Source organism: Oncorhynchus nerka, unplaced genomic scaffold (assembly GCF_034236695.1).
Source record: "Oncorhynchus nerka isolate Pitt River unplaced genomic scaffold, Oner_Uvic_2.0 unplaced_scaffold_1202, whole genome shotgun sequence".
Taxonomy (NCBI): domain Eukaryota; kingdom Metazoa; phylum Chordata; class Actinopteri; order Salmoniformes; family Salmonidae; genus Oncorhynchus; species Oncorhynchus nerka.
In genome coordinates this window covers 112,213-128,723 of record NW_027040130.1, presented here as the reverse complement: position 1 = coordinate 128,723, position 16,511 = coordinate 112,213, and the positions used below count along the sequence as shown (strand labels likewise).

The following is a 16,511-nucleotide window of genomic DNA, read 5'->3' as shown; positions in this document are numbered from 1 at the left end:
CAATAGTATTTATAGTAGACAGTAACCATGTTATATCAATAGTATTTATAGTAGACAGTAACCATGTTATATCAATAGTATTTATAGTAGACAGTAACCACACCATGTTATATCAATAGTATTTATAGTAGACAGTAACCATGTTATATCAATAGTATTTATAGTAGACAGTAACCATGTTATATCAATAGTATTTATAGTGGACAGTAACCATGTTATATCAATAGTATTTATAGTAGACAGTAACCACACCATATCAATAGTATTTATAGTGGACAGTAACAATAGTATTTATAGTGGACAGTAACCATGTTATATCAATAGTATTTATAGTAGACAGTAACCATGTTATATCAATAGTATTTATAGTAGACAGTAACCATGTTATATCAATAGTATTTATAGTGGACAGTAACCATGTTATATCAATAGTATTTATAGTAGACAGTAACCATGTTATATCAATAGTATTTATATATCATATCAATAGTATTTATAGTAGACAGTAACCATGTTATATCAATAGTATTTATAGTAGACAGTAACCATGTTATATCAATAGTATTTATAGTAGACAGTAACACACCATGTTATATCAATAGTATTTATAGTAGACAGTAACCATGTTATACAATAGTATTTATAGTAACCATGTTATATCAATAGTATTTATAGTAGACAGTAACCATGTTATATCAATAGTATTTATAGTAGACAGTAACCATGTTATATCAATAGTATTTATAGTAGACAGTAACCATGTTATATCAATAGTATTTATAGTGGACAGTAGTAACCATGTTATATCAATAGTATTTATAGTGGACAGTAACCATGTTATATCAATAGTATTTATAGTAGACAGTAACCATGTTATATCAATAGTATTTATAGTAGACAGTAACCATGTTATATCAATAGTATTTATAGTAGACAGTAACCATGTTATATCAATAGTATTTATAGTGGACAGTAACCATGTTATATCAATAGTATTTATAGTAGACAGTAACCATGTTATATCAATAGTATTTATAGTGGACAGTAACCATGTTATATCAATAGTATTTATAGTAGACAGTAACCATGTTATATCAATAGTATTTATAGTAGACAGTAACCATGTTATATCAATAGTATTTATAGTAGACAGTTAACCATGTTATATCAATAGTATTTATAGTAGACAGTAACCATGTTATATCAATAGTATTTATAGTAGACAGTAACCACACCATGTTATATCAATAGTATTTATAGTAGACAGTAACCATGTTATATCAATAGTATTTATAGTGGACAGTAACCATGTTATATCAATAGTATTTATAGTAGACAGTAACCATGTTATATCAATAGTATTTATAGTAGACAGTAACCATGTTATATCAATAGTATTTATATTTAGACAGTAACCATGTTATATCAATAGTATTTATAGTAGACAGTAACCATGTTATATCAATAGTATTTATAGTAACCATGTTATATCAATAGTATTTATAGTAGACAGTAACCATGTTATATCAATAGTATTTATAGTAGACAGTAACCATGTTATATCAATAGTATTTATAGTGGACAGTAACCATGTTATATCAATAGTATTTATAGTGGACAGTAACCATGTTATATCAATAGTATTTATAGTGGACAGTAACCATGTTATATCAATAGTATTTATAGTGGACAGTAACCATGTTATATCAATAGTATTTATAGTAGACAGTAACCATGTTATATCAATAGTATTTATAGTAGACAGTAACCATGTTATATCAATAGTATTTATAGTAGACAGTAACCATGTTATATCAATAGTATTTATAGTGGACAGTAACCATGTTATATCAATAGTATTTATAGTAGACAGTAACCATGTTATATCAATAGTATTTATAGTGGACAGTAACCATGTTATATCAATAGTATTTATAGTGGACAGTAACCATGTTATATCAATAGTATTTATAGTGGACAGTAACCATGTTATATCAATAGTATTTATAGTGGACAGTAACCATGTTATATCAATATTACTGGGATCAAAACATCATTTCCCCTTCATCTCAGCAGGTTGATGTGGACCCACTAAAGTCCTCCTCGTTACATTAAATTCATTACGCTGGTTAAAAAATATGTTCAAGACACAAACATTAAACCCACGAAGTCACAAACTGTGGAACTCCTTGAGATATTCATAAATACTGTGCCTCTGCTCTGTCACCAACAGGTCCCAATAACACCTCCTTCCTCTTGAAGGGGAGACCATTGGGAGGAAGGGGAGATCATTGGGAGGAAGGGGAGATCATTGGGAGGAAGGGGAGATCATTGGGACATTGTTCAGGTCCTTTGGGAGGAAGGGGAGATCATTGGGACATTGTTCAGGTCCTTTGGGAGGAAGGGGAGATCATTGGGACGTTGTTCAGATGTCCAGGTCCTGCAGGTTCCCCCAGCTGGGTCCCACCTTGACCTTGGCTTTCAGCTTAACATAGAGCTTCACAGCACTCTCCATCTCTCTTTTCACTATTTGAGCCACCTAGACAGAAAGACGGTACAAACATAGAAATAGAATTTACCAGACCTCTCCATTGAAGGAACAGTTTATTTCCCACATCACTTAACTTCCTGCCTAGCAACAAAGATGTCATGTTTAGAGGGAAGGAGGGGGGTTTATATACTGGTGCGGGTGGGAGCATGTTTGGCCCATTGGGTGAATACACTTGGTTTGAGCTTGTCCTAGTTGTCTGGTAGTTTTTACTGTTTGTTTAGAACCTAACACTGTATGAGGTCAAGGGTTGAAGGTCAGAGTGTTACCTGTATGAGGTCTGGGGCTGAAGGTCAGAGTGAAACCTGTATAATGTTAGAGGTCAGGGGTTAAAGGTCAGAGTGTTACCTGTATGAGGTCTGGGGCTGAAGGTCCGAGTGAAACCTGTATAATGTTAAAGGTCAGAGTGTTACCTGTATGAGGTCTGGGGCTGAAGGTCAGAGTGAAACCTGTATAATGTTAGAGGTCAGGGGTTAAAGGTCAGAGTGTTACCTGTATGAGGTCAGGGGTTAAAGGTCAGAGTGTTACCTGTATGAGGTCCTCCTCTGCGGTCTCATAGATGAGTTCATCATGAAGCTGCAGGATGAAAAACGCCCCACGATGACGTTTAACAGCCCTGCCATGACCACGGCTCTCTATAATATATAATATACACATCAATATGTACCCCTCACTGCCATGACCACGGCTCTCTATAATATATACATCAATATGTACCCCTCACTGCCATGACCACGGCTCTCTATAATATATACATCAATATGTACCACGGCTCTCCTCTATAATATATACACTGCTCATGACCACGGCTCTCTATAATATATACATCAATATGTACCCCTCACTGCCATGACCCTCTCTATAATATATACACTGTCATGCCATGACCACGGCTCTCTATAATATATACATCAATATGTACCCTCACTGCCATGACCACGGCTCTCTATAATATATACATCAATATGTACCCTCACTGTCATGACCACTATAATATATACATCAATATGTCACTGATGACCACGGCTCTCTATAATATATACATCAATATAATATATACATCAATATGTACCCCTCACTGCCATGACTCTCTATAATATATACATCAATATGTACCCCTCACTGCCATGACCACGGCTCTCTATAATATATACATCAATATGTACCCCTCACTGCCATGACCACGGCTCTCTATAATATATACATCAATATGTACCCCTCACTGCCATGACTCTCTATAATATATACATCAATATGTACCCCTCACTGCCATGACTCTCTATAATATATACATCAAATATATATAATATCAATATGTACCCCTCACTGCCATGACTCTCTATAATATATACATCAATATGTACCCCTCACTGCCATGACCACGGCTCTCTATAATATATACATCAATATGTACCCCTCACTGCCATGACCACGGCTCTCTATAATATATACATCAATATGTACCCCTCACTGCCATGACCACGGCTCTCTATAATATATACATCAATATGTACCCCTCACTGCCATGACCATGGCTCTCTATAATATATACATCAATATGTACCCCTCACTGCCACGGCTCTCTATAATATATACATCAATATGTACCCCTCAATGCCATGACCACGGCTCTCTATAATATATACATCAATATGTACCCCTCACTGCCACGGCTCTCTATAATATATACATCAATATGTACCCCTCACTGCCATGACCACGGCTCTCTATAATATATACATCAATATGTACCCCTCACATGACCACGGCTCTCTATAATATATACATCAATATGTACCCCTCACACGGTCTCTATAATATATACCATGTACCCCTCACCACGGCTCTCTATAATATATACATCAATATGTACCCCTCACTGTCATGACCACGGCTCTCTATAATATATACATCAATATGTACCCCTCACTGCCATGACCACTATAATATATACATCAATATGTACCCCTCACTGCCATGACCACGACTCTCTATAATATATACATCAATATGTACCCCTCACTGCCATGACCACGGCTCTCTATAATATATACATCAATATGTACCCCTCACTGTCATGACCACGGCTCTCTATAATATATACATCAATATGTACCCCTCACTGCCATGACCACGGCTCTCTATAATATATACATCAATATGTACCCCTCACTGCCATGACCACGACTCTCTATAATATATACATCAATATGTACCCCTCACTGCCACGGCTCTCTATAATATATACATCAATATGTACCCCTCACTGTCATGACCACGGCCCTATAATATATACACTGTCATGACCACGGCTCTCTATAATATATAATATATACATCAATATGTACCCCTCACTGTCATGACCACGACTCTCTATAATATATACATCAATATGTACCCCTCACTGCCATGACCACGGCTCTCTATAATATATACATCAATATGTACCCCTCACTGCCACGGCTCTCTATAATATATACATCAATATGTACCCCTCACTGTCATGACCACGGCTCTCTATAATATATACATCAATATGTACCCCTCACTGTCATGACCACGGCTCTCTATAATATATACATCAATATGTACCCCTCACTGCCATGACCACGGCTCTCTATAATATATACATCAATATGTACCCCTCACTGCCATGACCACGGCTCTCTATAATATATACATCAATATGTACCCCTCACTGTCATGACCACGGCTCTCTATAATATATACATCAATATGTACCCCTCACTGCCATGACTCTCTATAATATATACATCAATATGTACCCCTCACTGCCATGACCACGGCTCTCTATAATATATACATCAATATGTACCCCTCACTGCCATGACTCTCTATAATATATACATCAATATGTGCCCCTCACTGCCATGACCACAGCTCTCTATAATATATACATCAATATGTACCCCTCACTGCCATGACCACCCTATAATATATACACTGCCACTGCCATGACTCTCTCTATAATATATACATCAATATGTACCCCTCACTGCCATGACTATAATATATACATCGTACCCCTCACTGCCATGACTCTATAATATATACATCAATATGTACCCCTCCCCATCACTGCCATGACTGTCATGGCTCTCTATAATATATACATCAATATGTACCCCTCACTGCCATGACCACGGCTCTCTATAATATATACATCAATATGTACCCCTCACTGCCATGACCACGGCTCTCTATAATATATACATCAATATGTACCCTCACTGTCATGACCACGGCTCTCTATAATATATACATCAATATGTACCCCTCACTGCCATGACCACGGCTCTCTATAATATATACATCAATATGTACCCCTCACTGTCATGACCACAACTCTTTACAATACAGTGTGATTGTATATATACCATACAGTGTGATTGTATATATACCCTGCCATACAGTGTGATTGTATATATATACCATACAGTGATTGTATATATACCATACAGTGTGATTGTATATATACCCTGCCATACAGTGTGATTGTATATATACCCTACCATACAGTGTGATTGTATATATACCCTGCCATACAGTGTGATTGTATATATACCCTACCATACAGTGTGATTGTATATATATCCTGCCATACAGTGTGATTGTATATATACCATACAGTGTGATTGTATATATACCCTACAGTGTGATTGTATATATACCCTGCCATACAGTGTGATTGTATATATACCCTGCCATACAGTGTGATTGTATATATACCCATACAGTGTGATTTATATATACCCAGTGTGATTGTATATATACCCATACAGTGTGATTGTATATATACCCTGCCATACAGTGTGATTGTATATATACCCTGCAGTGTGATTGTATATATACCCTACAGTGTGATTGTATATATACCCTGCCATACAGTGTGATTGTATATATACCCTGCCATACATTGTGATTGTATATATACCCTGCCATACAGTGTGATTGTATATATACCCTGCCATACAGTGTGATTGTATATATACCCTGCCATACAGTGTGATTGTATATATACCCTGCCATACAGTGTGATTGTATATATACCCTGCCATACATTGTGATTGTATATATACCCTACAGTGTGATTGTATATATACCATACAGTGTGATTGTATATATACCCTGCCATACAGTGTGATTGTATATATACCCTGCCATACAGTGTGATTGTATATATACCCTGCCATACAGTGTGATTGTATATATACCTGCCATACAGTGTGATTGTATATATACCCTGCCATACAGTGTGATTGTATATATACCATACAGTGTGATTGTATATATACCCTGCCATACAGTGTGATTGTATATATACCCTGCCATACAGTGTGATTGTATATATACCATACAGTGTGATTGTATATATACCCTGCCATACAGTGTGATTGTATATATACCCTGCCATACAGTGTGATTGTATATATACCATACAGTGTGATTGTATATATACCCTGCCATACAGTGTGATTGTATATATACCCTACCATACAGTGTGATTATATATATACCCTGCCATACAGTGTGATTGTATATATACCCTGCCATACAGTGTGATTGTATATATACCTGCCATACAGTGTGATTGTATATATACCCTACCATACAGTGTGATTGTATATATAACCTGCCATACAGTGTGATTGTATATATACCTGCCATACAGTGTGATTGTATATATACCCTGCCATAGTGTGATTGTATATATACCATACAGTGTGATTGTATATATACCCTGCCATACAGTGTGATTGTATATATACCCTGCCATACAGTGTGATTGTATATATACCCTGCCATACAGTGTGATTGTATATATACCATACAGTGTGATTGTATATATACCCTGCCATACAGTGTGATTGTATATATACCCTGCCATACAGTGTGATTGTATATATACCCTGCCATACAGTGTGATTGTATATATACAGTGTGATTGTATATATACCCTGCCATACAGTGTGATTGTATATATACCATACAGTGTGATTGTGCCATACAGTGTGATTGTATATATACCCTGCCATACAGTGTGATTGTATATATACCCTGCCATACAGTGTGATTGTATATATACCATACAGTGTGATTGTATATATACCCTGCCATACAGTGTGATTGTATATATACCCTGCCATACAGTGTGATTGTATATATACCCTGCTATACAGTGTGATTGTATATATACCATACAGTGTGATTGTATATATACCATCCAGTGTGATTGTACATATACCATACAGTGTGATTGTATATATACCCTGCCATACAGTGTGATTGTATATATACCCTACCATACAGTGTGATTGTATATATACCATACAGTGTGATTGTATATATACCCTGCTATACAGTGTGATTGTATATATACCATACAGTGTGATTGTATATATACCCTGCTATACAGTGTGATTGTATATATACCCTGCTATACAGTGTGATTGTATATATACCCTACCATACAGTGTGATTGTATATATACCATACAGTGTGATTGTATATATACCCTGCCATACAGTGTGATTGTATATATACCCTACAGTGTGATTGTATATATACCCTGCATACAGTGTGATTGTATATATACCATACAGTGTGAGTGTATATATACCCTGCTATACAGTGTGATTGTATATATACCATACAGTGTGATTGTATATATACCCTGCCATACAGTGTGATTGTATATATACCTGCCATACAGTGTGATTGTATATATACCCTGCCATACAGTGTGATTGTATATATACCATACAGTGTGATTGTATATATACCCTACCATACAGTGTGATTGTATATATACCCTACCATACAGTGTGATTGTATATTTACCCTGCCATACAGTGTGATTGTATATATACCATACAGTGTGATTGTATATATACCCTGCCATACAGTGTGATTGTATATATACCCTGCCATACAGTGTGATTGTATATATACCCTGCAGTGTGATTGTATATATACCCTGCCATACAGTGTGATTGTATATATACCCTGCCATACAGTGTGATTGTATATATACCATACAGTGTGATTGTATATATACCCTGCCATACAGTGTGATTGTATATATACCCTGCATACAGTGTGATTGTACATATACCCTGCATACAGTGTGATTGTATATATACCCTGCCATACAGTGTGATTGTATATATACCCTGCTATACAGTGTGATTGTATATATACCATACAGTGTGATTGTATATATACCCTGCCATACAGTGTGATTGTATATATACCTGCCATACAGTGTGATTGTATATATACCATACAGTGTGATTGTATATATACCATACAGTGTGATTGTATATATACCCTACAGTGTGATTGTATATATACCCTACAGTGTGATTGTATATATACCCTGCCATACAGTGTGATTGTATATATACCCTGCATACAGTGTGATTGTATATATACCCTGCATACAGTGTGAGTGTATATATACCCTGCTATACAGTGTGATTGTATATATACCATACAGTGTGATTGTATATATACCCTACAGTGTGATTGTATATATACCATACAGTGTGATTGTATATATACCATACAGTGTGATTGTATATATACCCTGCCATACAGTGTGATTGTATACATACCCTGCCATACAGTGTGATTGTATACATACCCTGCCATACAGTGTGATTATATATATATACCCTGCCATACAGTGTGATTGTATATATACCCTACCATACAGTGTGATTGTATATATACCATACAGTGTGATTGTATATATACCCTGCCATACAGTGTGATTGTATATATACCCTACAGTGTGATTGTATATATACCATACAGTGTGATTATATATATATATACCCTGCCATACAGTGTGATTGTATATATACCATACAGTGTGATTGTATATATACCCTGCATACAGTGTGATTGTATATATACCCTACCATACAGTGTGATTATATATATATACCCTGCCATACAGTGTGATTGTATATATACCATACAGTGTGATTGTATATATACCCTGCCATACAGTGTGATTGTATATATACCATACAGTGTGATTGTATATATACCCTGCTATACAGTGTGATTGTATATATACCCTGCTATACAGTGTGATTGTATATATATACCCTACCATACAGTGTGATTATATATATAAAGCCTGCCATACAGTGTGATTGTATATATACCCTACAGTGTGATTGTATATATACCCTGCCATACAGTGTGATTGTATATATACCATACAGTGTGATTGTATATATACCCTGCCATACAGTGTGATTGTATATATACCCTGCAGTGTGATTGTATATATACCCTACAGTGTGATTGTATATATACCCTGCCATACAGTGTGATTGTATATATACCCTGCCATACAGTGTGATTGTATATATACCATACAGTGTGATTGTATATATACCCTGCCATACAGTGTGATTGTATATATACCCTGCCATACAGTGTGATTGTATATATACCATACATTTACAGTGTGATTGTATATATACCATACAGTGTGATTGTATATATACCCTGCCATACAGTGTGATTGTATATATACCATACAGTGTGATTGTATATATACCCTGCCATACAGTGTGATTGTATATATACCCTGCCATACAGTGTGATTGTATATATACCATACATTTACATTTACAGTGTGATTGTATATATACCATACAGTGTGATTGTATATATACCCTGCCATACAGTGTGATTGTATATATACCCTACCATACAGTGTGATTGTATATATACCATACAGTGTGATTATATATATATATACCATACAGTGTGATTATATATATATATACCCTACAGTGTGATTGTATATATACCCTGCCATACAGTGTGATTGTATATATACCTGCCATACAGTGTGATTGTATATATACCCTGCCATACAGTGTGATTGTATATATACCCTGCCATACAGTGTGATTGTATATATACCTGCCATACAGTGTGATTGTATATATACCATACAGTGTGATTGTATATATACCCTGCCATACAGTGTGATTGTATATATACCCTGCCATACAGTGTGATTGTATATATACCCTGCAGTGTGATTGTATATATACCATACAGTGTGATTGTATATATATCCTGCCATGCAGTGTGATTGTATATATACCCTGCCATACAGTGTGATTGTATATATACCCTGCCATACAGTGTGATTGTATATATACCCTGCCATACAGTGTGATTGTATATATACCCTACAGTGTGATTGTATATATACCATACAGTGTGATTGTATATATACCCTGCCATACAGTGTGATTGTATATATACCATACAGTGTGATTGTATTTATACCCTGCCATACAGTGTGATTGTATATATACCATACAGTGTGATTGTATATATACCCTGCCATACAGTGTGATTGTATATATACCCTACCATACAGTGTGATTACAGTGTGATTGTATATATACCCTGCCATACAGTGTGATTGTATATATACCATACAGTGTGATTGTATATATACCCTGCCATACAGTGTGATTGTATATATACCCTGCAGTGTGATTGTATATATACCCTACAGTGTGATTGTATATATACCCTGCCATACAGTGTGATTGTATATATACGCTGCCATACAGTGTGATTGTATATATACCATACAGTGTGATTGTATATATACCCTGCCATACAGTGTGATTGTATATATACCATACAGTGTGATTGTATATATACCATACAGTGTGATTGTATTTCTACCATACAGTGTGATTGAATATATACCCTGCCATACAGTGTGATTGTATATATACCTGCCATACAGTGTGATTGTATATATACCTGCCATACAGTGTGATTGTATATATACCATACAGTGTGATTGTATATATACCCTGCCATACAGTGTGATTGTATATATACCCTGCCATACAGTGTGATTGTATATATACCATACAGTGTGATTGTATATATACCATACAGTGTGATTGTATATATACCCTACCATACAGTGTGATTGTATATATACCATACAGTGTGATTGTATATATACCATACAGTGTGATTGTATATATACACCCTACAGTGTGATTGTATATATACCATACAGTGTGATTGTATATATACCATACAGTGTGATTGTATATATACCCTGCCATACAGTGTGATTGTATACATACCCTGCCATACAGTGTGATTGTATATATACCATACAGTGTGATTATATATATATACCCTGCCATACAGTGTGATTGTATATATACCCTGCCATACAGTGTGATTGTATATATACCCTACCATACAGTGTGATTGTATATATACCCTGCCATACAGTGTGATTGTATATATACCATACAGTGTGATTGTATATATACCCTGCCATACAGTGTGATTGTATATATACCCTACAGTGTGATTGTATATATACCATACAGTGTGATTATATATATATATACCCTGCCATACAGTGTGATTGTATATATACCCTGCATACAGTGTGATTGTATATATACCCTACCATTACAGTGTGATTATATATATATACCCTGCCATACAGTGTGATTGTATATATACCCTACAGTGTGATTGTATATATACCATACAGTGTGATTATATATATATATACCATGCCATACAGTGTGATTGATTGTGATTGTATATATACCCTGCATACAGTGTGATTGTATATATACCCTACCATACAGTGTGATTATATATATATACCCTGCCATACAGTGTGATTGTATATATACCATACAGTGTGATTGTATATATACCATACAGTGTGATTGTATATATACCCTGCCATACAGTGTGATTGTATATATACCCTGCTATACAGTGTGATTGTATATATATACCCTACCATACAGTGTGATTATATATATAAAGCCTGCCATACAGTGTGATTGTATATATGCCATACAGTGTGATTGTATATATACCATACAGTGTGATTGTATATATACCCTACAGTGTGATTGTATATATACCCTGCCATACAGTGTGATTGTATATATACCATACAGTGTGATTGTATATATACCCTGCCATACAGTGTGATTGTATATATACCCTGCAGTGTGATTGTATATATACCCTACAGTGTGATTGTATATATACCCTGCCATACAGTGTGATTGTATATATACCCTGCCATACAGTGTGATTGTATATATACCATACATTTACATTTACAGTGTGATTGTATATATACCATACAGTGTGATTATATATATACCCTACCATACAGTGTGATTGTATATATACCCTGCCATACAGTGTGATTGTATATATACCCTGCCATACAGTGTGATTGTATATATACCATACAGTGTGATTGTATATATACCATACAGTGTGATTGTATATATACCCTGCCATACAGTGTGATTGTATATATACCCTGCCATACAGTGTGATTGTATATATACCATACATTTACATTTACAGTGTGATTGTATATATACCATACAGTGTGATTGTATATATACCCTGCCATACAGTGTGATTGTATATATACCCTGCCATACAGTGTGATTGTATATATACCATACATTTACATTTACAGTGTGATTGTATATATACCATACAGTGTGATTGTATATATACCCTGCCATACAGTGTGATTGTATATATACCCTACCATACAGTGTGATTGTATATATACCCTGCCATACAGTGTGATTGTATATATACCCTGCCATACAGTGTGATTGTATATATACCCTGCCATACAGTGTGATTGTATATATACCTGCCATACAGTGTGATTGTATATATACCTGCCATACAGTGTGATTGTATATATACCTGCCATACAGTGTGATTGTATATATACCCTGCCATATATATACCTGCCATACAGTGTGATTGTATATATACCCTGCCATACAGTGTGATTGTATATATACCCTGCCATACAGTGTGATTGTATATATACCCTGCCATACAGTGTGATTGTATATATACCCTACCATACAGTGTGATGCAGTGTGATATATACCCTGCCATACAGTGTGATTGTATATATACCCTGCCATACAGTGTGATTTTATATATACCCTGCCATACAGTGTGATTGTATATATACCATACAGTGTGATTGTATATATACCCTGCCATACAGTGTGATTGTATATATACCATACAGTGTGATTGTATTTATACCCTGCCATACAGTGTGATTGTATATATACCATACAGTGTGATTGTATATATACCCTGCCATACAGTGTGATTGTATATATACCCTACCATACAGTGTGATTGTATATATACCATACAGTGTGATTGTATATATACCATACAGTGTGATTGTATATATACCCTGCCATACAGTGTGATTGTATATATACCCTGCCATACAGTGTGATTGTATATATACCCTGCCATACAGTGTGATTGTATATATACCATACAGATTGTATATATACCCTGACAGTGTGATTGTATATATACCATACAGTGTGATTGTATATATACCCTGCCATACAGTGTGATTGTATATATACAGTGTGCCATATACCCAGTGTGATTGTATATATACCCTACAGTGTGATTGTATATATACCCTGCCATACAGTGTGATTGTATATATACGCTGCCATACAGTGTGATTGTATATATACCATACAGTTTGATATATATACCCTGCCATACAGTGTGATTGTATATATACCATACAGTGTGATTGTATATATACCCTGCCATACAGTGTGATTGTATATATACCCTGCCATACAGTGTGATTGTATATATACCTGCCATACAGTGTGATTGTATATATACCATACAGTGTGATTGTATATATACCCTGCCATACAGTGTGATTGTATATATACCCTGCCATACAGTGTGATTGTATATATACCATACAGTGTGATTGTATATATACCCTACCATACAGTGTGATTGTATATATACCATACAGTGTGATTGTATATATACCCTGCCATACAGTGTGATTGTATATATACCCTACAGTGTGATTGTATATATACCCTGCCATACAGTGTGATTGTATATATACGCTGCCATACAGTGTGATTGTATATATATGCCATACAGTGTGATTGTATATATACCATACCATACAGTGTGATTGTATATATACCATACAGTGTGATTGTATATATACCCATACAGTGTGATTGTATGCCATACAGTGTGATTGTATATATACCCTGCCATACAGTGTGATTGTATATATACCCTGCCATACAGTGTGATTGTATATATACCATACAGTGTGATTGTATATATACCCTACCATACAGTGTGATTGTATATATACCCTGCCATACAGTGTGATTGTATATATACCCTGCCATACAGTGTGATTGTATATATACCATACAGTGTGATTGTATATATACCCATACAGTGTGATTGTATATATACCCTGCCATACAGTGTGATTGTATATATACCCTGCCATACAGTGTGATTGTATATATACCATACAGTGTGATTGTATATATATACCATACAGTGTGATTGTATATATACCCTGCCATACCTGCCATACAGTGTGATTGTATATATACCCTGCCATACAGTGTGATTGTATATATACCCTGCCATACAGCCATGTGATTGTATATATACCATACAGTGTGATTGTATATATACCATACAGTGTGATTGTATATATACCCTACAGTGTGATTGTATATATACCCTGCCATACAGTGTGATTGTATATATACCCTGCCATACAGTGTGATTGTATATATACCATACAGTGTGATTGTATATATACCATACAGTGTGATTGTATATATACCCTACAGTGTGATTGTATATATACCCTGCCATACAGTGTGATTGTATATATACCCTGCCATACAGTGTGATTGTATATATACCATACAGTGTGATTGTATATATGCCATACAGTGTGATTGTATATACCCTGCCATACAGTGTGATTGTATATATACCCTGCCATACAGTGTGATTGTATATATACCCTGCCATACAGTGTGATTGTATATATACCCTGCCATACAGTGTGATTGTATATATACCATACAGTGTGATTGTATATATGCCATACAGTGTGATTGTATATATACCCTGATTGCCATACAGTGTGATTGTATATATACCCTGCCATACAGTGTGATTGTATATATACCTGCCATACAGTGTGATTGTATATATACCCAGTGTGATTGCCATACAGTGTGATTGTATATATACCCTGCCATACAGTGTGATTGTATATATACCCTACCATACAGTGTGATTGTATATACCCTGCCATACAGTGTGATTGTATATATACCCTGCCATACAGTGTGATTGTATATATACCCTGCCATACAGTGTGATTGTGATTGTATATACTGCCTACAGTGTGATTGTATATACCTGCCATACAGTGTGATTGTATATATACCCTGCCATACAGTGTGATTGTATATATACCCTGCCATACAGTGTGATTGTGAGTGTGATTGTATATATACCCTGCCATACAGTGTGATTGTATATATACCCTGCCATACCCTGCCATACAGTGTGATTGTATATATACCCTGCCATACAGTGTGATTGTATATATACCCTGCAGTGTGATTGTATATATGCCCTACCCTGCCATACAGTGTGATTGTATATATACCCTGCCATACAGTGTGATTGTATATATACCATACAGTGTGATTGTATATATACCCTGCCATACTGCCATACAGTGTGATTGTATATATACCCTACAGTGTGATTGTATATATACCAGTGTGATTGTATATATACCCTGCCATACAGTGTGATTGTATATATACCATACAGTGTGATTGTATATATACCATACAGTGTGATTGTATATATACCCTGCCATACAGTGTGATTGTATATATATACAGTGTGATTGTATATATACCCTGCCATACAGTGTGATTGTATACATGTGATTGATACAGTGTGATTGTATATATACCCTGCCATACAGTGTGAT

At 35.2% G+C, this 16,511-nt stretch overlaps 1 protein-coding gene across 4 annotated transcripts in view; it reads right to left on the bottom strand.

The window, feature by feature from the left end:
- Positions 1-1,814: 1,814 nt before the first annotated feature.
- LOC135569098 (DNA polymerase theta-like) overlaps positions 1,815-16,511 on the bottom strand; it is a 34,173-nt gene continuing 19,476 nt past the window's right edge. For 2 of the 4 annotated variants that reach the window (XR_010462826.1, XR_010462827.1), the window contains exons 2-3: positions 3,077-3,183; positions 1,818-2,539 (exon numbers count right to left, since the gene is read on the bottom strand). Coding sequence is in view for 2 of the 4 variants with exons in the window: in XM_065015944.1 (XP_064872016.1) it covers positions 2,527-2,539; positions 3,077-3,183 (120 nt within the window). In the remaining 2 variants the exon portion in view is untranslated. Of the gene's footprint in view, positions 2,540-3,076; positions 3,184-16,511 lie in introns of all 4 variants that reach the window. The other 2 variants (XM_065015944.1, XM_065015945.1) reach the window with 2 other exon arrangements.